Source organism: Chanos chanos, chromosome 5 (assembly GCF_902362185.1).
Source record: "Chanos chanos chromosome 5, fChaCha1.1, whole genome shotgun sequence".
Taxonomy (NCBI): Eukaryota; Metazoa; Chordata; class Actinopteri; order Gonorynchiformes; family Chanidae; genus Chanos; species Chanos chanos.
This window is the reverse complement of record NC_044499.1, coordinates 45954573-45976338: the sequence shown is the minus strand read 5'-3', so window position 1 is coordinate 45976338 and position 21766 is coordinate 45954573. Positions and strand designations below refer to the sequence as shown.

The following is a 21766-nucleotide window of genomic DNA, read 5'->3' as shown; positions in this document are numbered from 1 at the left end:
GGAACCAAACCGATAACAAAAAGGTGCAGCAAAACAGTGTGTTCAAAACACAAACAACAATAGACAAAAGACAAGGCAAACACTAGGACTTAAATACAGAGGGAGAACTAAACAGGGCAAAACATGATTTGTACAAATTAACGAGGTTAATAAACGAGACAAACAGGAACAGGTGAGGGGCGGAGGCAGACACAGAACAGGAGCACAAAGACAGAACAAAACAAGAGTCCAAAATGGAGGTGCAGGCTGTGACATACAGTCTATAATGAAAACTGTTAACATAATCAAGCAAATTTTTAGGGGGTTCTGAAGACTTCCAATCGTCACTCGATACAGCTAAAAGACCGCGCTCCGTATGCCCAAACACCAAATCATTTGGACTAAATCCTGTGCTCTCCTGAACAACTCCTGAAAAAAATCGATCTAAAACACTGATCCAAAAGACTGCGACAACACGAAACACTTTTGCAACAGTAAAGCACTTTACCTGGAGCATCCCCACCCCTAACTAACTAAGTGGGATGTCCAACTAACTAACTAACCTCAACCCTAGTCTTCATACGATTACTTGTGGTGGGTACTTATGCACTAAAAGCCCGCTGGCACGGGAAGCAACTGAAAAATGGCGACTCCAAGCCACCACGGAAGTGCTCCCAGGACAACTGCCGCATCCACGTTCACCGCCACACTAATAAAAAAAATAAACACCAATGGAGTCCAATAGGGGACAACATGGTTAAGCCTAACGGGTAGATAGCTCCAGATTATAAACCAACAGTCACAAAACAAAGGATCAGGCTTGCCTTCAGGCCTGCCACAACTCACAACTTAACCCCACAAAGCACAGGCCACAAAACAATGGAGGTCCAAAAGAGCTCCTCCCTCAAGCACTATAAACAAATTCCCCACAAATTTTGAAACAACAAAAGAGAAAATAAAAAGCCAACTATGCATGACCTGCCCAACCAAACCAAAGGCCAAAACATACAAAAAACCCTACAACCTCAACATTGTACCAAAAACAACCAAAAAAAAGAATGGACGAGCCCCCATTTTGTCACGACTCGGCTCGACAGAGGTGACAAAAAAGGAGGGCAGACCACACACAGATCACATTAAGGACAAAGCAAATTTATTATAAAAGAAAAAAACACCCATAATTTAACGATTAGACTGGTAGTCAGCAGTATCAGTAGTGTAGGCAAAGTATGGATGTGTGTTAGAGAAGTGTGGGGGTGTTGTAATGCAGCAACCAAAATCCTCAGGAAACAAATGGTGGAGGCCTGAGGAAGAGAGAAAGAGAAAAGGGTGGGGGGTGGGCGACCATCAGTTCCCTTTAGGCTTTTATACACCTGGGGATCAAAACACCCAGGTGCCCGATATCAACCAGGACAACCCTCTCACTCTGACACCCAATCTGCAAACACAACAAAAATACAACACGGAGGCCGACACAGGGGCAAGATTTACTCTCTCCTGATCACAGCGTCCAGCCGACCGTGTGACACACAAAAACAGCAGCACAAGAACTTCATACAAGCGATTGTCTACATGTACATCTCTCTCCTCATTACAGCATCCAGCCGACTGAGGAGAAAGCCGCGAATTTACAGAGTAACCTCACTAGATGTCAGAGGTCACACAACAAAAGTACAATAAATAAAATCAAAGCTCCCCAAAAGAAATACATATACATAAGCATGTGTACACAGAAAAACAACAAAGTGCATACGGAAATTGAAAATGGATTATTGGTGAAATATAAATGTATTACATTTACACATCGGCTACACTAACAGACAAGTGAATTCTGTGTTCTCTCATCTCAGTTCCCTCTAAATGAGGCAAATGAGATGAGGCTAACTCTTTTCCCACTATGCTCTCCAGTACCTCAAAGAACTGGTATTTTAGTGCAGATTCACCCTTTCATTTTAAACCTTTCATGTATTTTCCTTATAATTTAACAAAGTGTTAGTCCTTCTGTTATCTGAACATTCGTAGCAGCTTTGTTTGATGTACTGGATCCCCTTGCTTGAAGTAATTCTGCAGGTCTGCATCGGCTCCTGCTAGTGATTGCCCTTTTGCGCTAATCTAAGAGCATGAATCAACTAGTACAGTACAGGAAAGATGACAAAAGCTGATATTAGATAAGCCTTGAAAGAAATTCTGCTGAGTTTCCTAATAAACTTCCTTATTTGTCAGCGTGCATAGTACTCGTAGTATACTCCGACACTCCAGAGGGCAACATTCTCTCTTTACTGTTGCGGATTCGATCAAATGGAACAACAGATGTACATATTAGTCCAACAACGGAAATATTTTGAAATCGCAGCGGTGGGAGTATGTGCGTGTTAGGTCAGGCTCAAATGAAGTTACAGCAGTAGCAGCAAATGAAGAATAACACTAAATGGAACCCAAGTGCACACTCCGTTATACACAGTTAGTTGGCTCGCTAGCTCTGTACACATTCATTTTAAAATTATTTGCAAGATGGCTAACAGCAGTTCGTGCTTTTGTGAGCGCATCAGTTATCAGTACAGATCTCATATGATGTTATTAGGTCTATCGATCTAATGAAAGCATTTAGGTGTATTAGTTGCTGCGGTCCTAACTGCCGCGATGTTTCTGAGATCGCGGTTCAGTAAATGTTGCAGTTACCGCTCGCAATTATCACTAGATCAGCCATCATCAGGTAATATTGAGGGTATAAATGTACTTAACAGATAAAACGGAAGTTCACTTAACGTCGCTCAGTAAGTAAACTGTGCTTAATTTCTGCATCCTTGGAAAGTAATGCCCATTGTACAAGGTCGGTTATGTCTGGAAATGAACACTAATGCAAATTGAAGGCATGTCAGCGCTCACACAGAAGACAAGTAGCCAGACAACTGTCAGATGGCACTTTACTCCTTCTCTCTTCAGTATTTTGAATATTGGACTGTGTTCATATATTAATCACGAAGAGAAGCTTTCACAGGTTTCACAGTGCGGACTTAATACTGACCGATAACCATGGCGCACAGGCCAAATAAACCTGGAACAGCCACCTCCACGCGACTTGCTCGCGAGAAGAACGCTTCTCATTCGCGCCTGATCCGCGATCCCTCTGGCCATGGAGAATCCCGTTTACCTGCAGCACTTGATGCCAGTGAAGGTGAACCCTCAGGCATCAGAGAAAGTCTTAAGAGTACGAAAACCCTACAGTATCTTATCTTTGTTTCTTTTAGTTTGAAGTGCCAAATTTAATTGCTCATTAATAAATAGCAACACTACTGAATGCTCTGTTGATGAATGGAGTTATATCATGTCTGAAAATGACTTTTTTTTGCATTCATAGGGCCCTCAGTGCAGAAGCTTAAGGAGGAGGTGCTGGACATGCTGCGGCTCGCCCCACAGGGCATTGAAGTGGCCAAATTGAGTGGACAATACAAGAGACTCCATGGCAAGACACTTGGGCCTTTGACACTTTATGGTCTAAAAGGTCTCCAAGAGCTGTTTATTTTGCTAGGGGAGCAGATTTGCGTGGAGAGGATTAATAATAAAAATGTGGTCAAGTTTGTTGCCCAATGTGAAGAAACTCCGGACTCTCCCACAGAGCACGGTGAGTGCTGCACGGTTTGTTTGTTTTGTTTTTTTTACTTTACAGTCCAAACGTGTCTTATTTAAATGAGTGAGTGGCGGTTTACATCTACTCTGTGTACACTTGGTATTGATGTGTGCAGTTACATGTTGTATCTGGGGAAGAGCTGCTTTTTTACTTTATTATGTCCTTTCCACTAATCTCACGAAGGACATCATATATACAATACACACGAATGCTCAGTTAATCATTTTACAAGTAAAATAGATAAGAATTTCCCTGGTTAGCTGGATTGTCAGAATGCTTTCAGATAATTTGTCCGGCTGGAAAAGGGATTGTGACATTTCCCATCCCAGGTTGTTAATTTGTCACAGCGAACTGAGTAATGTCACATTCCGAAATGACCCTCTGTTGGTCTGAGACGGCATGGGCAAAGTTATTAGGCCAGATTAAATTTAACTTCATCTTAATGAACTTTCCAGAAAGTTGTTAGTCCTAGCAAAAATGAAACTGATGAAACCGGAGTTGGACGTGGCGCCACTTAGTTTTGCATTCCGAGAATGTCGAGTCTGTCGTGTATCCAAGGCTGCAGCTGGTGAGTGAAACAGACGCTGCAGCCTCTAAGAACTGGGTCACATGATTTCCTTGGCTTCCGTCGTTTGATCAGCTGTTTGCACAAACAGGAGGAAACCGAAACCTAATGCTCAGTGATGTCATCATCCAGAGCCTTTCTGTTTTGTTTCTGTGGTGACTGGCTAATTATTTAAAAAAAAAAAAAAAAACCAAACAAACAAATATTCAACATACACTCATGAAAGTTTCTAACCCAAGCTTTTAATGGATTGGGAATTAACACTGAGCACATATTTCTGTCCAAATAAATGTCGTTTTCTAAGCACCCTGAAGGGTTCAGGAATGTTGCTTTCTGTCTCTGTTTCTTGAGAAGTGAAACTAACAGTGTGCTGTACTCATACTCATTTTCTGGTAACTAAAAACTGTGCAGTTGTCATTGGGTGTTTGTGCACATTCAAAGTAGGAGTGTCTACAGATCCTCTTAGTTATATTTTAGTCTGTTCAGGTCTCAGACCACACAGGAAGCAACATATGAGACTGAAAATTTGACACTGGTAAGGCAAGGGTTTTTTTTCTACCATAGCTACGTTTTGGTTATTTTGAGGTGTTATGAAAATTTAGTCTAATGATTTTACATAAATCTTGTCCAGTTGATACATCTTACATATATTCCATTTTACATATATGTTGTGTATTTAATGACTTATTGTGTGCAATAATTTGTATGTAAGAGTGCTGTACTATGCCTCTATGAAGATAAACATGATACCAATACCAGCACTTTCAGGAAAAAGAAAAGCTTAAAGAGAAAAAATGAATTGTATCATATTCCCAATTCTGTTGCTCAATAAGGAAAAATTCCTGTGGCTTGAATTTTAGAAGTAGCGAAGATTGGATGATGTTTCAGACAGAAAAGGAACAATAGTCCAAAAGATTGATCAGGCAATGTAAATCATGAAGTGGTTGCTGTTTGCTTTTATATTAGTGTGTGTGTGTGTGTGTGTGTGTGTGTATGATGAGGGAAATGTATGTCTTTCAGAAGACAGAAATGAGAAAGTCTGTTAATGGAGTGTTTGTGCTATTCTCCTTCTTTCTGGTTGCGCTGCATTTTAAGACTGTGGTTTGTTTTTGTTTTGTAGGTGTAAACATGGATCAAGATGTGATAGCGCTGGTCAGAAAACACCCTAAAGGTATTCCTCTCAAAAAGCTAGCAAATTGTTTCAACAAGGAGTACAAGCGGAACTTAGCTGTGTCGGAATTAGGCTTCCCCTCCATAGCCAGATTCGTTGAGTCATTGCGTAAGGATCTGATTGTGGAAAAGGATGTGGCTTTCCACAGAGCTCACAGGGATGCTCCTCCCACCGCAGCACAGACAGGTAATGACGTACAGGCTTCCACCTCTGGCGTGCACTTGTCTTCTGGGAGTAGCCCTGGCGCTGAGATGACCAAGAAAGAGCTCTTGGAAAAGGTCACAGAAGTTATTAAAGTTTATCCTGCCGCGGCTACTTCCATCACTCAGCTGCAGAATGGCTATTTCCTTGTTTTTGGCGCCGCATTACCGCTGAATCTTTACATGTCTCTGTATGACGATGTTGTAGTGAAACAGCCAACCGATCAAACTCCAGCAGCGTCCGCCCGAGCGCAAGGAGCAGTGTGCTCCACAGGTAATTAAACAACAAACCATACAAGTTTTGTAAGCATTAAAAAAAAAATTTAATTCGCAAAAAAAAAATTAGTTCAGGCCAGCTTTTGCTGGTTTATCAAACTGGTTCTGTTTTTTAGGCTGATTTTGGCCCCTGTCCTGTCCTTTTTGCAGAAGTACCAAAGGCGAAAGCCGGTAAAGAAGCACAGGCAAAGCAATCAAGTGGAGCATTAGAAGAATTGAAAAAATTGACAACAGGGGCCCCACTTTTCCAGCTCCAACCATCATCCGCACCTCTAACTCCACCCGCTAATCTGTCCACCTCTGACTTTCCAGCTTTGGGTTCCAAATTATCCAAAGCTGAAGAGAAGAAGTTGAAACAAGAGGGATCGCTTGTGTTCCGTGAGGCTTACCATACCCAGCAAAGGGAAGTGCATGGGGCTAATGTTCGGGCGTTCGAGGCCTTGGAAAACGAAGGCGAACTTACAGACAGGCGGCGGAAAAAGGTTAGGGACCCAGATGAAGTGAACAGCCTGGTGGAGGACGTGATCCGAGCCATCTCTGCGGAGGGAGAATTCGTCACCCATGAAAAGGTTCCAGATTGTGAAGAACCGATCGTGTTTGATCATGTTTGTATGACCGCTGTTTTACTGTGAATAATTTTCTTAAGGCTGTAGGTGAACAGTGCTCGTGTTTAATCTCCGCAGGTGATGTTCAGGGTTTGTCATCTTTTGCAAGTGTCTTCTTTGCATCATATAAGGATTGATCCTTATCGGCAGCTGCCTGCTTTGAAGGATCTTCAGCGCACAATTAAAGAAATCAACATGTTCATTCAGGTAAGAGGTCTTTCTCTCTCTCTTTCAGGGTTAACCCAATGTTAACCCCCCCCCCCCCCCCCCCCCCCAACCTCTTACCCTTGGTTATGCTATTGTTTACCTTCCAAAATATTTGCTTCCAAAATATTCACTGAGTATTTCTTCTGGTGTCTTTTGTTAATTCCTTTTTGTTTCAAGACCAACCCCCATACCTCTCTGTTTCTAAATTCTTTTTCACATTAGAACCCAGTGCTTGTCATAATGCGTTCTGTTCTCGAACATTGTCTGTCTGATCACAGTCGGTGGAGGCGGTGTCTGCTGTGTGCACTCTTCATGAACTGGGACAAGCCTTGGCCAGTCTCAAGAATAAGAAGCGATTTGAGGAGCTTCATCTGGGCCCTCTTTGCAAGAACCCCCTCATTCACAGGATGTTCAAGGTGGACAGCAACACCAAGGATGACGACATCCATCAGATTGAAACTGTGGATATTTTAAGGGTAAGTGAGAGACAGTTGTTATCATCCAGCCTCTATATGTTGTTGGTTTTGCTTCAAGTTGTGGTTCGTTGTTGAAGTGAAAATTAGTTACAAGCAGCCTTGACTGTAGCTTCACAAGAAATGTATCCAAGATATTCTCTTCTCTGATATTCCAGTCCAGTTTGTTTTTCCTTTAATTTTTTTTTTATTCTTTTGGTGATGCAGAGTCTTCGAGTCTTCAGGAAAAAGCAGAACAAGCCTAAAGTGGACCTGGCAGAATTCATGAAATACCTGGCTGACCAGTACAACTGTGAGACACCCTATGACCTTGGCATCAGGATCCAGAGCGTTGGCCTACCTATTGCGGTCGGTACCAAACACTGTGATGTTAATAAAAAAATCTGTCAGTTTTTTCAAAGCTGAATGTTCATGGTCGGCACCACAGCTTCGTGACCAACTTTGTCTTCCTTTGTGACATTGACAGACTTTGATAAAAGCGTCAAATGCTGAGCACGGCTGCATGGACAGGGCCAGAGAAGCCATCCAGAGGGAGATAGAAGAGGAGGTGCAGGACAAGCTGAGGAAGATCAAGAGGAGCCTGCTGGAGCCAGCTCAGGGAGCCATGATGTTCTCCTCTGTGGGAAGTCTAGACCAGAGGAAGAAGTATGCCACGCTGACTGCTGCTGAGGCAGTACTGGAGGTCTTCACCAACTCAGAGGGGATCTTTAATGCCAGAATGACCAGGGTATGCTGTTCTGTTTTTGATTTTTCAGTGGTTGCTTCTGATGGCGAAAGTGAACATGTTTGCATAGATTGCGCTGCTGTGAGAATAACTGCGTGCAGCTATTTATTGTTTGTGCAGTATCCGTATTTCAGTGATTAACCACTTAAAAGCAGTTGCATTAGACAGTGTAAAGATGTCATGTAATTTGTACGTTTTGCCTAGTTGAACCGACGTGTTATTCCATTATGCCTGATTCAGAAGGATTCCAGATTATGTTGTAAATCACACTCATGCCTCTTTTTTGGCAAGACAGAATTCTGATAACCCGCTGTAATTCTTTCTTTAAATTTCCACCTATTTTGGCTTCTTATTTCTCCCCTCTGCTCTCTTACCATTCGTACCCAGGGCGTAATGAGACAGGGCTTAATAAAGCTCGTGAGATATTACACTTGACTGGATGAGCGGAGTGGATATCCAGTTGTCAGAGATTTGTCCCTGTGTCCCTTATAAAATGTCATAACACAATTGTCTTTCTTTTATACTGCATTTTGGGCATGAAAGCCTTGGTGGTAATCCTTATAAGCTGCATGTTAAGGCTGTGAGTGTGTGTGTGAGTGTGTGAGTGTGTGGGTGTGTGTGTGTGTGTGAGACAGGCTAGCAGTAGAGAGGGATCAAAATGTTCCCTGCTTCCCTGCTCATTAATATGATGCCGTCTCTATAATCTTCTAATCCCAGTCAAAACTCATGGAAAGGCCATTAAGTGGTGCCAATTACATCACCAACTTTTTTTTTTGTTTAGTTTTGGGATTTTCTGGTATGTGTGTGTATATGGGGGGGTGGGGGGGGGGGTGTGGAGCTATTCTTATGAAAAAAGTAAGTATGTCCTTTTCACCCTGCTGTTCTGGTGAAATTGACCAAATGTACTCAGTGGGAATACATTTTTCATTCTTTTGCTGATGAATTCAGAAGTCCAGCTGGAGCCCTAACTGTGTTTGTTTGTTTTTGTGTGTGTGTGTGTGTGTGTGTGTGTGTGTCTGTGCTAACAGCGCGTTCAGGACTTCCTGATGCATGTGTCTGCGGACAGGTTGGCCAGAGCCCTGTTCCAGCTGGCCATCTGCTGTGGCTCCCTCGAAGTCCCTCAGGACCTGGTCGCCAAGCAGAAACCTCAGAAAGAAACAGAGGAGAGAAAGACAGCAGAGAGAAAGGAAGCCCCTCCCACAGAAGGTGTGTACGGTGTGTTCTACACCTCATGATTGGCCTCTTTCATATTAAGCAGTTTCTCTACTTAGAAACATGCCATTTGGTTAATGTCATTCTCTTCGCACTAATGCTGCAATTATCTGATATACTAAACAAAAGTTGTGCTTCAATGATCCGTTGCCTTAGATGCAGTAAAGCAGTTCTTCCAGGAGCGCCTGTCCTGCTTTATTGGTACTGTCACCCTGCCCTACCTCTGCAGACTGGAAAAGCAGGTGGCAACCCACTTCAAATTCAAAGATTTTCATCAGCTGGAAAAGGGTACCTTCCTGGATTTTCTTGTAAAACACACACAGGCAAGTCAAGTCCGTCTTTTTGATAAAACCAAAACTGGCTCTATTTTTAAAGGTTCATCAACGTGCTCAATAATTCTACTGTTTAAACTGGTGTAATCTGTGAATGAATAATACGCGTGATATTAGATACATTTCTTCAAAGTAACAGTGTTTAGAGAAACAGCACTTTAGTTTTCTTATGTCTCCGTTACGGTATTGAGTTTGACAAAAGGCTTCCGTGAAGAGAGCAAAGTGACAAAAACACATCCAGTTACACACTAATCCTACGGATTTGTTGGTATTACCTTTAAAAAGCCATGCGAATTTATAAAATGCATGATTATAAACGTTGCCTTGGTTTGTATGAATGATTTGATTTTGTTAGGCTCCCTTTGAGAAGAAGGATTCTACATTTCTGACATAGTCTCCCTCTCCTTGCAGATCTTACAAGAGACTGCAGGGGGCGCTGTAGCTATTGGCAACCAGGATGTACAAGCCTGTGGTTTTAGGCCCAGCCGGCAGGACGTGTATGAGTTCATCAAACAGTGTGGGGATGGAGATTCTGACAGAGTGAGTTCTCAGTGCCTACTGAACATGCCTATGCATGTATGATGTGTAATGGATTTTCTGCTTGGATGATTTAAGATAATCATTCCTAGTATTATCTCACTCACAGACTAATAGTCATTTCCAAAAGATGAAAATATATGTTTCCGGTTCTGTAGCGTTAAATGAATTGTCTTCTGTGTTTTGTATCCATGGGATTTACAGTGTAAAAAAACACTCCTCTTTTGGAGCAGCGTGTAACAGAATATATTAAAAGCATGTTTAATCTGATACAACTCACTATAAAAAAAAAAAGATGTACCTTTAATTTTCTCTCGCTGCCTCAGCTACCTTTCATCGAGGCAGCTTTGAGAAGTCACTATAAGGTTCGAGACGTCCGGGAGCTGGGATGGGGGCAGCTCCACAATATGGTGAACCTTGCCCAAAAGCAGAAGGAGCTGAGCGGAGGAGTAAGCGCCAGCCTGATACGCTACGAAGCTCCTCTCCTCTCCAAAAAATCAGGGTAAGATTCAACGTTATATCACATGAAGCCAAAACAGGTGTGAGCCAATGCAAAGTTTATACGCAAAGCTCAGAGTAAAGTTCAAATGCTCAAAAACTCACTTCACTTTAAGGTCAAAATTCAAATTCACACGTTCAACGCTTCAATGTGTTCATCAGCCCAGCTCAGCTGTTATGGCTGAGGGTTTTTTTTTTTTTTTTTGCTTGATTTTAACGCTCGGTGAGAGTTTATGAAAGTGTGTTAGGGAAAAAAAAAAAAAAAAGCACGCTGTGTTCACTGTTTGTGTGTGTTTGTCCTCTGTGTCACTTCAGAGATTGGGTGGCAGAGACAGTGGGGCTTCTGGGAGATGTGACCCGTGAACAGGCTGTGGCATGCCTCCTGTCAGCCCCCCTGCTGGAGGACCTCGCACAGTGGAGTGAGTGGGAGCTGGTGTTCCAGCCCAGCCTGGGCTCACTGAAGGAGTTCATCGAGAAAAACTGTGGTAGGTCATCTTATCCAGGAGGGGACGGAAAGTGACCAAAGTCTGTTAGTAGGGCAGAGATGATTTCTGTTTTTTTTTCTTTTTTCATGCCAGTTTTGGTCAAATGTAGGAATTCAGCCAGGATGTATCATCTTAGTCAGCAGTGTTGGTGTGTCCTTGTCGTTTAAAGAGGCGTTGTTTGTTTTGTTTGTCTTTTTACGACATAGACAAAACAGATCTGCTTGCCCTGGAACTGACCCCCGGTGTGTTACTGAGGATCACCAGAGTTACCAATGACAAACTGTTCTCTGAGGCTTTGCTTGCCTTAGACCCTGTTGAGGCTGCTGGCCACTTGGTTTCTATTGTGGTGGCTGATGGGGTTTCCAACGCCCCCACGGCTCTCCTGGCCAACCACATGGAGAGTTCGCTGGCAGCCGCAGTGGCGCATGAAGGTAGGTGGTCCCCAGGTTTCACCAGAACACGGGCTGAGTGGCATCGCGCTGTGTCATTAGCGCTAGTCACTGTCAGCTACACCAGCGTGACTCAAACTGGTGTGAACTGGCTTGGTCATTACACATTAGCACATGACCTCTCTCTCTCTCTCTCTCTCTCTCTTTCTTTTCTGTCTCTCATACACACACACACACACACACACACAGACACACAGCTTAGGAGAAGCTGATTAATGTGTACTTTACCACCAATTAATATAGCACCAGTAATTTCTGCTTGTTGTCTGTTATTCTGTTACTTTTTTCTGTTATAATCATGATATCTTTTCTGTGATGACTAATAATAATAATTATAATATGTAAAGAGCTGCTCTGCCCCTGTAAGTCTTTTTAAGATGCGTGCAATGTTCTGTTCAAGTTCAGGTACTAGCGAGAACTCAAATTTTGCTCTTTTTTGCTTTGTTCAGATTTACCACATGCTGAGGGTGTCTCCTCTTTCAGCACAGTTGCTAAATTCATCCTTGAGTGCATCACGCGGATGCCAACGAGAATCTGTAAAGAGCTCCTTCAGCAGGTACACTTCTGTCTGTCTTAATTCATTCTGACAGCATGTGCTGAGAGAGACGTAGCACTGGCTGTTTTTGCACTTTCACTGGGCTTTGAGAAAGAACCGTCTGTGTTTATCTCTGACTTTTGAATCAAATTCCTCTTCAGTTCATAAGTCATCAGTTCTCATTGCACTGAATGTGCTGAATCAAAACTGATTTAAACATTAAACAGAAAGACGCAGCGCTGTACAGACGACCATTTGAAAAGCTTAGAGAAGTTACTGACTTCATTGACTTCATCTCTTGACCTTGCCATTCTCCAAATGTGTTTTTCTCTTATGCGTGAAGGTAGTTGTCTTCAGAATACAAGTCTGTAGTGTTTCATATTTTCATATAACCTTCAGACAGCGTTCAGACAGATACGATCTAAAGTGTGAAGTGTTGAAAATTCGTCTGTTTTGAGATAAACTCGAGAGAACTCTCAGTGTTTGGGCAGCAGGTGGGTGGCCACCAGCTTCAGACAAAAGAAATATCTAGGTTGTTGTCATGCCAACCGTTACTTCGTGTCAGTTTGCTTTGTGCATTCCTGGAGGGGTCAAGAAGAAGCGCTCCTGTCAGTTTTTTAGCGTCTGGCTTCCAGCGCTGCTCTTTGGCACTCATTATACAATATCATTTTAATACAAAAGGGCAGGAAAAAAAATTGCTAAACCCCAGAGCTGTTTAGGGTTAAGGCTAGTGTTAATTTACTCACCTGCTTTTGGTACAGCAAGTTTGAAGAATGCGTTTGTTAATAGTACCTTTGACCGTGTCTGCGACAAGCTTGTGTATTTCACATGTTGAAAACGTGTGTTTTAGGTGTTTTTGGAGCCTCTGTCCAGAGTGCTTGGCCAAGCCAAGTCTAAAGCTGTTCTCCTGGAGGCAGCTAAGTCTGACATGAGTCACCTAAAGAAACTCCACCAGATGGGTATTCTGCTCGGTATAACAGAGTGGAGAAAGGATTTCCACACCAAACTGGTCTTACCTCAGTTCCCGAAAGTCCCCACGCAGCTGAACAAGGTTCGGAAGCTTCTCACGTAGCGTGCAGTTCTGTGTTCTGACGACGCTCTTTTAGTTTAAGCATATCAGACTTTGAAAAATTTTTTTTTTTTTTCTTCATACTCTTAATGTACTTTTGCTTCCCTCAGAGAATAGCTGATGATGAACGGAGCAACTGCTCGTCGGCGCTCAGTCGTGATGAGAGCGTGGACCTCGCAGACGAGACTATGCCTGCGACAGTGACCGCCAAGACCGGTCGCCAAGGTGAGATTCATTCAAAATGATTTTACTGGAGATAAACGATACATTTATGGGTGCTTTTATTTTTTATTACACCCTGCTGCTGTTAATGTTTATGAATCATATGCATTAGAATTAATCGTAGAATTGATACACCAGTTCACAAAATAACATATTCTCTTTTCTTCAAAGCTGTAGCGGAATGCGAACATTTCTAACATTGCAAACCCTTTTTTTTTTTCTCTAGATGACTCTGGTAGCGAGAAGGTCGTCAATGGTGGTGACGATGACGACGACGATGATGATGATGATGATGACGAAGATGAGGATTTGTTTGAGCTGCTGCCGGAGGAGAACAGGGAGACAGACAGCAGTGCTAATGGTGAGGGAGAGAGTGGGAAGGAGTCACCTGGAGCAGAACGTGAGGGAGCAGACTCGACACGTGCTCTGACTGAGGACAGGCTCACTGAACACAGAGCTATCGTCGATGACATCAGGTATGGACGTCAAAACCCTACTGACAAACCAAACCTTCATGGACGTGACCTCACAAATCGCACATTAGTCTTTGAATGTGCGCGTATTTTAGTAGAGGTCAACTTACTGTATATATGCACGAAGAAAACGTTAATCGATCTCCTTATGTAGTATTTGAAGATTTATGCTTACTTAAGAGAGAAGCCGACATAAATTTCACTTGTCACGTCTCTCAAATGCAGTCTTCAGTTTAATTATTGGTGATTAGTCATATTCACAATAGATATTTGTCTGCCCAGAGCTGTAATTCTATCATGTGGATGTTTCTCTTCCTTTTTTTTGGGAATATTTTCTGCGTATGCAGGAAGAGTGAGTTTGGTATTGGCGTGGAGTTAAACGAAGAAGTTCAGAACCTGATGAAGAGGAACCAGGAAAGACTGGGCCGTAGTCTGGAGCGACTGTCCACTGAACTCTACAGCAAAGACACCCACTTTGTGCTGGAGCTTATTCAGGTGATTTGCCTTTCTTCCTCAGGAGACAGTTTGTTTTAAACGTGTTAAAGCGCCAAAACAGTGCTTTAAACGAACGTTTTCCCGTGCAGAACGCGGACGACAACTGCTACCCCTCGGGTGAATCTGTTCAGCCCGCGCTGGCGTTTGTGGTCGAGAGAGACTGCATCACCATTCTCAACAATGAGTGTGGCTTTGAGGAGAAAAACATCCGTGCCATCTGTGATGTGGGCAGAAGCACCAAGGGAAAGCACAAATATGGCTACATAGGTAATGTTTACAACGACATTTCCAGAAACATCTCAGAACTCGCGTGTCTGAATTTTTTTGAAGGAATACCAGACCCTCAAACCAAGTTGGAAACCGTGTGTGCTGTGCAAACAGCTGTCAGCGTGCTGTGCTAAACAGTGTCAAATGCCTTCCAAATGTCTCTCTTGCTCACCTTCCCTCTCTCTGTCTGTCTCTTTCTCACTCACTCTCTTGCTCATTCTCACCCATTCACACTCTCTCTCTCTCTCTCTCTCTCTCTCTCTCTCACTCTCTTGCTCATTCTCTCTTTCTTTCTCTCTCTCCTCCTCTCTCACTCTCACTCTCTTGCTCATTCTCTCTTTTTCACTCGTTCTCTCTCTCTCTCTCTCTCACTCTATCTTTTTCACCTGCTGTCTCTCTCTCTCCCTTCCGTGTGTCTCTGTCTCTGTCTCTCCGGGTCATGAGTTTGGGAAACACTGAGTTCTGAGAGATAGCAGCTGTCACTTTGGAGAGCCTGCTGTATCGTGTGCACTGAGTCTCTCCTCAGGCTGTGAGATGAGTGAAGTGCTAACTCCTGCAGGTGATAACAGACCTGCTGGGAATCTCGCCTATAAAAGCCCCTTCAGCCCAATGACACAGCTCTTAAAAATGCTTTATAGAGCTTTTTATTGGCTCTGATGAAGTGCAACCTCTTGCTTTATATAACTATAGCTCTAGAATTAGGTTGAGTTTGTTTTTGATTTCATCATAGTTCAGTGCAGAAGCATAGTTCACCATACATAAACTGTGAAGAAGTAACATTAATTTCTGTGTATTTTCATTATAACTTTCTGTTAAATTTTCAAGATGCAGACTAATTCTCAAATTACATTTTTTTTTAAACACAGGGCAAAAGGGTATTGGCTTTAAATCCGTTTTCAAAGTCACTGACTGCCCAGAGATCCATTCCAATGACTTCCACATTCGTTTTGACAAAACCAGCGGCCCCATGGGATACATTCTTCCCCACTGGGTTGAGGAAGAGAGGCCTCTTCAAGCTGTTGCCAAGGAGATAACACGGAACAGGTGAAACATTGATTTCCGAGTATCTCAAATGCAAGCCGAAGAATACCGGCGAAATGTGCCAAAGTTCTGAGTGTTCTCAGTATTAAAAAAAGCTATTTTACAGTTTAGTTTCTAGTCGTTATCCGTTTTTTCAGTTCTCCAGTTCTCTTTCCACGCTCCGCGTAAAAGAATTCTTTTGCGTTGTCTTGTTTGCATAAATCGGTCGTGTAAAACCTGATTGCTATTTTTGCAGCTGGACCACAAAGATCTCGCTGCCTCTGCGATCAGAGAGCTACCAGACCAGAAATCTCTTCCACGACGTTCATCCCTCTCTTCTTCTCTTCCTCCATCGCCTGCGCTCTGTCACTATTTATAGTGAGGTACAAAGCCTCTCCTTCACAAGCATAACACAGACAGTTTGACAGCACAGAGGAGTAGCGCTAGCCGGTGTAGCTCAGAGCTGTGTGCTAACAGTCCGTCCCCTGTTTCTGTTCCCTCACAGACTGATAAGCAGCTGGTGACAATGACTCGCAGAGATTTGAGCCACAACATTTTGGAGGTGGAGCACACGGATGGTGTGGAACGTTGGTTGGTGGTCAAAAGAATCCTTTACCCCAAAAAGGCAAGACTTTCACTCTCTAAAACACACACACACACACACACACACTCACATACACCCACACCCACACCCACACACTCACCCACATCCACACACACACCCACATCCACATGCACACACACACACACACACACACACAAACACATGTATCTTATGTGCTAGATTCTGGGTAACCTTCAGTGACTTCTATTACAGCAAATATAAAAAATAAAAACATGACTCTAATCCTGCCCCAGAAAACACTTTCACACTTTTCGTTTTACTAATAACGGCAATATATTTTATTTAAAAAAAAAATAGCATCGGCACCATTTTTGTTTTCACTAATGGAGCCTGTGGCTTTGACCCCAGTTTGACCAAGTGTCTCCGGTAGAACCGTGTGGTTTAATTAAATTGTTCTCTTAAGTTAGCAAAAACAAGTACACACACACACACACACACACACACACACACACACATCACCTTTGCACACACCCCTTATATCTTTCTCATTTTCATATATATCTCTCTCTTTGCTCATTTTTCCATATGTCCATGTACAATAGATGGGGCCAAAAACTGATTATGGCCTCTTCCTTTATCCCAGACAATTGGTCCCAGTCTTACCTCTCATTAACTGGAATTCAAAAAGTCTTCTGGAAAGTTCATCTTTCGGCACGCTGACTTCTTTTAAAGTGCGTCTTTTTGGGGGCTCTCTCTCTGTGTTATATAAGCGTCCCACAGCTAACACCCTTGAGACTGAAAACACTTTTGACTCTGATCTTATTCATTCTTCATGCAGGCGTACTCATTAACAGAGTGCAGTGAATACATTTTCTCTGCTAGGGGCAAACTCTCTGACATTTCAGACGCAGGTATAGACAGAGTGTACCCTCTCTGTTTTTCGGTGTGTCTGAGGGCTCTCTCCTGGTTTGTGTTCTCAAATAAATCACCCCCCCTCCTCCTCTCCCCATCCATTTTCTTTTTCCTCACCTTTACTGTGAGATAAGGGACTGAATGCATACTGTCTGAAAGTCTTTTGTTACGTTTACATTTAGTCATTTGACTCGTATCCACGGCATTTATATGCAGATTTTTTTATTCATCAGACATGTCCCACCTCCACAAAATAATGCTGCACTGCTCATCACACTTAGTTGAAGTCAGACTTGAGCCCGTGGACCTTTAGTTGCGAGGCTTTTTCCATTGCCATTAGCGTATATTAAGTACTTTCAGTCACATACGGTTTTATCGAGTTTGTCCACGGCCCAAACAGTGACTGTGACTGTTTTCAAGATAACACGTTTTCGAGGGCTCTTTCACTCAAAAGCTACATGTTTTGTTGTGTTGTTAAAGATTAAAGAAGATGTGGAGTCTACGGAGCTGGCCTTGGCGTTCCAGCTCAGAGATGCCTCCGTGTCTGACATGAAACCTCAGAAACAGCCTGTCTTTGCCTTCCTTCCACTCTGCAACTTCGGGTTTCGCTTCATCATCCAAGGTCAGGGAGGCCGCACGCTGTTGTAGTGTTTCGTTGGTGGAATTAAATAATCATAACAGAGGTTGCCAGATATAATGTAAAGGGGTTTGATGCAGAGAGATGTTGTTGGTATGTGGAAAGGAGAACCTCCTATGAAACATTGTTGATATATTTTTTGTTTTGTTTTGTTTTTTTTTTAACTCCAGCTGACTTTGATATCCCGTCCTCGCGGGAGAACATAGACAGAGACAGCTCTTGGAACCAATGGCTCCGCTCCGAGATCCCACAGCTCTTCCTGCACGCGATGGACACGTTTAGTGTAAGGCACAATTTTCCCTCTCACAAACTAAACCGGTACTACACCATAAGGTTGTACCGTCTATCAGTACACAGTCCGGAACTGAATGCTTTAATCAGTAGCTTGTGTAAAACCCATTATGATTCATGACGCATAAACAAAACATGAATACTGAGGCAAGGTTTGAATCCTCTGGACTAGTAGAAAAGCTAACAGCCTCTCCTGAAGAGATAGTATTTCCTGTTGCACAATGTAGAGTGTTTATGGTTATTTTATAGTATTTATTAAAAATGTTTTTTTTTCTCCATTAAATCACACAGGAACACCCGGAGTTCAGTGGCCTGAAAGGACTCTGTTACTTCCTACAGTTCATCCCTCAACCCAGTGAGATTCTGGACTTCTTCAACCCAGTGGCCAATCAGATCATACAGTTACTCAAAGGCAAACCATTCCTGCCAACAAAGGAGGACACAGGTGAATCTACTAAGCCTGATTTTGGACTGGAAGAACCTCTTAATCCAGACTGTAATGTTTTGTCTCCAACGTTATGATGCAGATTAGTTATGATGTGCGATACCATCAACAGAATAAAGAAAATAATGTATATGTATATACTGTATAATGTATATGTATTTCTGTATATTATCTCTACTGGTATTTCCTCTTTGACTAATTCTTAAAATGTTTTCTTTATGGTACATATCATAGATTAAATTTGTAAGGACGTAATAATGTCAGTTTTCACTGACTGCGACTGTTGTTCCTTGCAGATGGCAGGGTGGAATTCAAGCTTCCTTCTCAAGTGGCGGTGTGTCAGGATCCTCTAATCCAGGATGTGATTGGAGGAGAAGACCTGAGCAGACATCTCAATCTGTCTTACCTTCATCCCATGCTGCAGTCAGCCCTGACTAACTCGCTGCTGTCTGCCCTGGGGGTACACCGCCTGAGAGCAGCAGACGTCTCCGCAGTCAGCTGTGCCCTGGTCAAAGAACTAGCTCAGTCCAGCAACTTCCACTCAGGTAGAACAGAAAACAAGCGACTGCCACTGCTTAAAGAGATCCTCTACATCCACATTTACTCTGGCTGTTCTAAATAATTTAAATCCTTAAAATGTGAACTAACAGCAGAAGCCGAGCTGTGTATCAAAAGGTTCATGCCCGTGATTGGACGGCTGCTCTGTCTGTCTTGATTTCAGCTGATAACCTGAAGAAACTGGCTAAACTGCTCGTGTGTAACTTCCGGGCTCTGGAGCAGGAGTATGGGGAGGTGGAGACCTTGCTCCAGGGCCTTAGAGAAATTCCCATGCTCCCCCTGGCAGACGGCCGCGTGGTGGCGCTGAGCGGGGAGGGGGTGTTTTTCCCTCTCGGCGATGCCAAAGACGCTCACACGGGTAAGCGCGGCATCTCCTTTAAAAAGCTTCCCATTTTCCTGCTCTGTCCCCACAGATAGCTTCTGGACAGACGAGAAAACCCGAACCTCAATAAATGTATTTTTGCTTCCTCCACACATTGGGAGAAAAGTCTGCCTTCACCCACCTGCACACTGAAGGTTACTCTTCTCACACTGTTCTGCCTCAAAATAAATGCAGTGAGTCACTCGGCACTAGTCGCAAGGGGCGAAACAGCCACCTGCGTCATCACATCCACAAAGCAAAGGGAAAGGGCATTTTTTGAATGAAGCTCAGACCATAAATATTGCATGAGTCTGCTTACAATATTTATCATTACAAACTCGCGCATGCTTCAGTTTTTTCGTCTTACATCCCTCAAGCAGAATCCTTAGTATTTGATCAAGCCTTGTAGATTCCTCTATACACTCTTTACGAAATTCCCATGCAGTCTCTCTGAACCTGCTCGTGGACATGTCCCATTCCCGTTGCTGCGCCGTCACGTTAATTATGAGAAATCATTTCTTATATCTGGAGGAAAAAAGAAAGAAGAAGAAGAAGAAGAAAAAAAAAAGTCTGTCCTCCAAGAATTTGTGAGAAGAACGCTAAGTCCCTTTGTCAGATGAGGTAGAGTGTATCTGCTAAAAGCCGGATTCTCATGTATTAAATAAGAGAGATCAGATCCGGTGAGACCGTGCCAGGGCTGGAGGAAGTGGGTCACTGGCGTTCATTCTTTCTTTCTCTCTCTCTCTCTCTCTCTCTCTCTCTCCCTCCTCCTCTCTTTCTTCCCGTGCTGGCTGTGCAGGCATGGAGGCCCTCTACAGGGACCTGAGCATCGTGGAGCCGGGGCTGCTGTCCTGCCTGGACGACCTGGGGAACTCGCAGGTGCGAGAGCTTCTCCGGAGACTGCAGGTGCACGAGCTGGAGCCGCGGCAGGTCTTGCGTGAACACATCTACCCCGCGCTGAGGAACGGCTCCTGGAAGGTGAGAGCTCATATGGACGTTCCCCGGTCAGGCCTCTGGAAAAGTAGGAAAAAGTTCTTACTAAAGCTGAGTCACGAGGCGCCATGGGGGAGATTTTTTTTTTTTTCAGTTTTAGTCTTTTTCTGTAGAGACTGTGGTTGTGCTATAATTTTTAAGTTTAATAGCTGTTTAAATGATAAAGTGTGTCATAAACTGAACTAGCTACACTGGTAGGAACTTGCACAATGTAAACTATAACAAGTACATCTTAGGTATGCTCTTCTGAAGTTTTCTGGTGTACCTGTCTAATCCCTCAGACCAAGCCAGTGGACATTGTGGTCAGTTACCTGGTGTTCATCAAGCAGCACTCTCAGGACCAAGACTACAAAGGGTTAACCATCCCAGCGCTGACTAACAAAGGGCTCCGTTGCCCAGCAGAGAGCAAAGTATGGTTCTCTAAAGACTATGGCAACATCGACTTACCCAGCCAACTGCCCGGTAAGCACAGTTTCATCACTCTGACAGTCTAACCCCCCCCGTCTTTCTCTGTCTCTTTGCTATATTAGGCTGTTGTAATATTCACCATGTTTCAAGTGCCTACTAGGAGTGATAGGAGTATAGTGATTCACAACCCCCCCCAAATCACTCTAGTAGGCATGAGTGGTGTGAGTGGACCCATGTTTGGAATACTCAATGACTGAGCCCCTTCAGTTTGGCCTGAACTGAGAAATAGACTTTTCCGAAGCACAGTTGTACTCTATACTTAATAGAAAGCATTGAGGAGAAACCAGATTTCTGTGTCAGTAACATTGTCCCTGTCTTTTTTGTGCTATCCCAAATAAGAGGTGATTGTTCATATTTGGGAGTAGAAACGGGGCCGGGCTGGCACAGCGTTAGAGCACAGGCTTGTCTTTTGTGAGGAAGAAAGAAAGCATGAAATGTGGAGGAATGAGCGTTACGTAAGTGACGGAGAACAGACCAGAGAATGGAAAAATTGTTAGCATGGTTGACCTGCCTCTCCGGAGCCGACCTGGCCCAGGCCGGACGGGAAGGATTTTTGGACAGCGCTTAGAATTGTTGTCTCTTGTCTCTCAACACACCCTGTCTCTCTCTCTCTCTCTCTCTCTCTCTCTCTCTCTGGGTCACCCTACCAGGAGTGGACTGGGTCTTGCTCAGTCCCTGTTATCTGGCGGCTGACGATGACCTGAACGGATGGAGGGAGCTCTTCAGCTCTCTGGGGGTGCGAGACCTGCTGATCTTTAGAAAGGAGAGGCTCCGCTTCACGGCCACGGAGCTGGTAAGATGCGCGGCTGACGAAGTATGGATGTGACACGAGCGACGGAGGCCCCCGCTGAGTCTGCTTTGTGTGTGGGGCACAATCGTCCCCTGTGCTCGGGGAGGAAGAGCAGCAGCAACGAGATCACACGTCTTTGCCCGCACCACACTACCCTCTCTCTGGCTTGCGTGTATGCATGTCTGTGTGTGTGTGTGTGCGCGATAGAAGGAAAAAAGTGAGGCAGTGAGAGAGAGAGGGAGAGAGACACACACACAAAGAAAGCAAGAGAGTAGATCTAGTGAGTGACACATAGCATGTCCTGCTGATGGCAGAAAAAGCCAG

At 43.7% G+C, this 21766-nt stretch overlaps 2 protein-coding genes across 2 annotated transcripts; both read left to right on the top strand.

Moving 5' to 3' along the window:
- The first annotated feature begins 12831 nt into the window (after window positions 1–12831).
- LOC115812615 (calsequestrin-2-like) lies at window positions 12832–13526 on the top strand. Its single transcript, XM_030775099.1, has 4 exons — window positions 12832–12927; window positions 13056–13170; window positions 13394–13478; window positions 13514–13526. Exons 1-4 carry the CDS (start codon window positions 12832–12834, stop codon window positions 13524–13526), a joined length of 309 nt encoding a protein of 102 aa, XP_030630959.1.
- A 1843-nt stretch (window positions 13527–15369) lies between these two features.
- On the top strand, window positions 15370–20678 carry LOC115812614 (protein NO VEIN-like). The gene is made up of 10 exons (XM_030775098.1): window positions 15370–15446; window positions 15679–15805; window positions 15928–16047; window positions 17380–17521; window positions 17707–17819; window positions 18119–18272; window positions 18569–18817; window positions 18994–19188; window positions 19991–20169; window positions 20466–20678. The coding sequence occupies exons 1-10, from the start codon at window positions 15370–15372 to the stop codon at window positions 20676–20678; spliced, it is 1569 nt and encodes a 522-aa protein (XP_030630958.1).
- The last annotated feature ends 1088 nt before the right edge of the window (window positions 20679–21766 follow it).

Excerpts from the sequence above, each read along its gene's own strand:
- LOC115812615 (XM_030775099.1), top strand. The coding sequence starts at position 12,832 with ATGGGTATTCTGCTCGGTATAACAGAGTGGAGAAAGGATTTCCACACC. Across the intron at positions 12,928-13,055 it reads TCCCCACGCAGCTGAACAAG|AGAATAGCTGATGATGAACG; the intron begins GTTCGGAAGCTT and ends TGCTTCCCTCAG. Across the intron at positions 13,171-13,393 it reads CGCCAAGACCGGTCGCCAAG|ATGACTCTGGTAGCGAGAAG; the intron begins GTGAGATTCATT and ends TTTTTTCTCTAG.
- LOC115812614 (XM_030775098.1), top strand. The coding sequence starts at position 15,370 with ATGGGATACATTCTTCCCCACTGGGTTGAGGAAGAGAGGCCTCTTCAA. Across the intron at positions 17,820-18,118 it reads ACGCGATGGACACGTTTAGT|GAACACCCGGAGTTCAGTGG; the intron begins GTAAGGCACAAT and ends TAAATCACACAG. Across the intron at positions 18,273-18,568 it reads GCCAACAAAGGAGGACACAG|ATGGCAGGGTGGAATTCAAG; the intron begins GTGAATCTACTA and ends TGTTCCTTGCAG.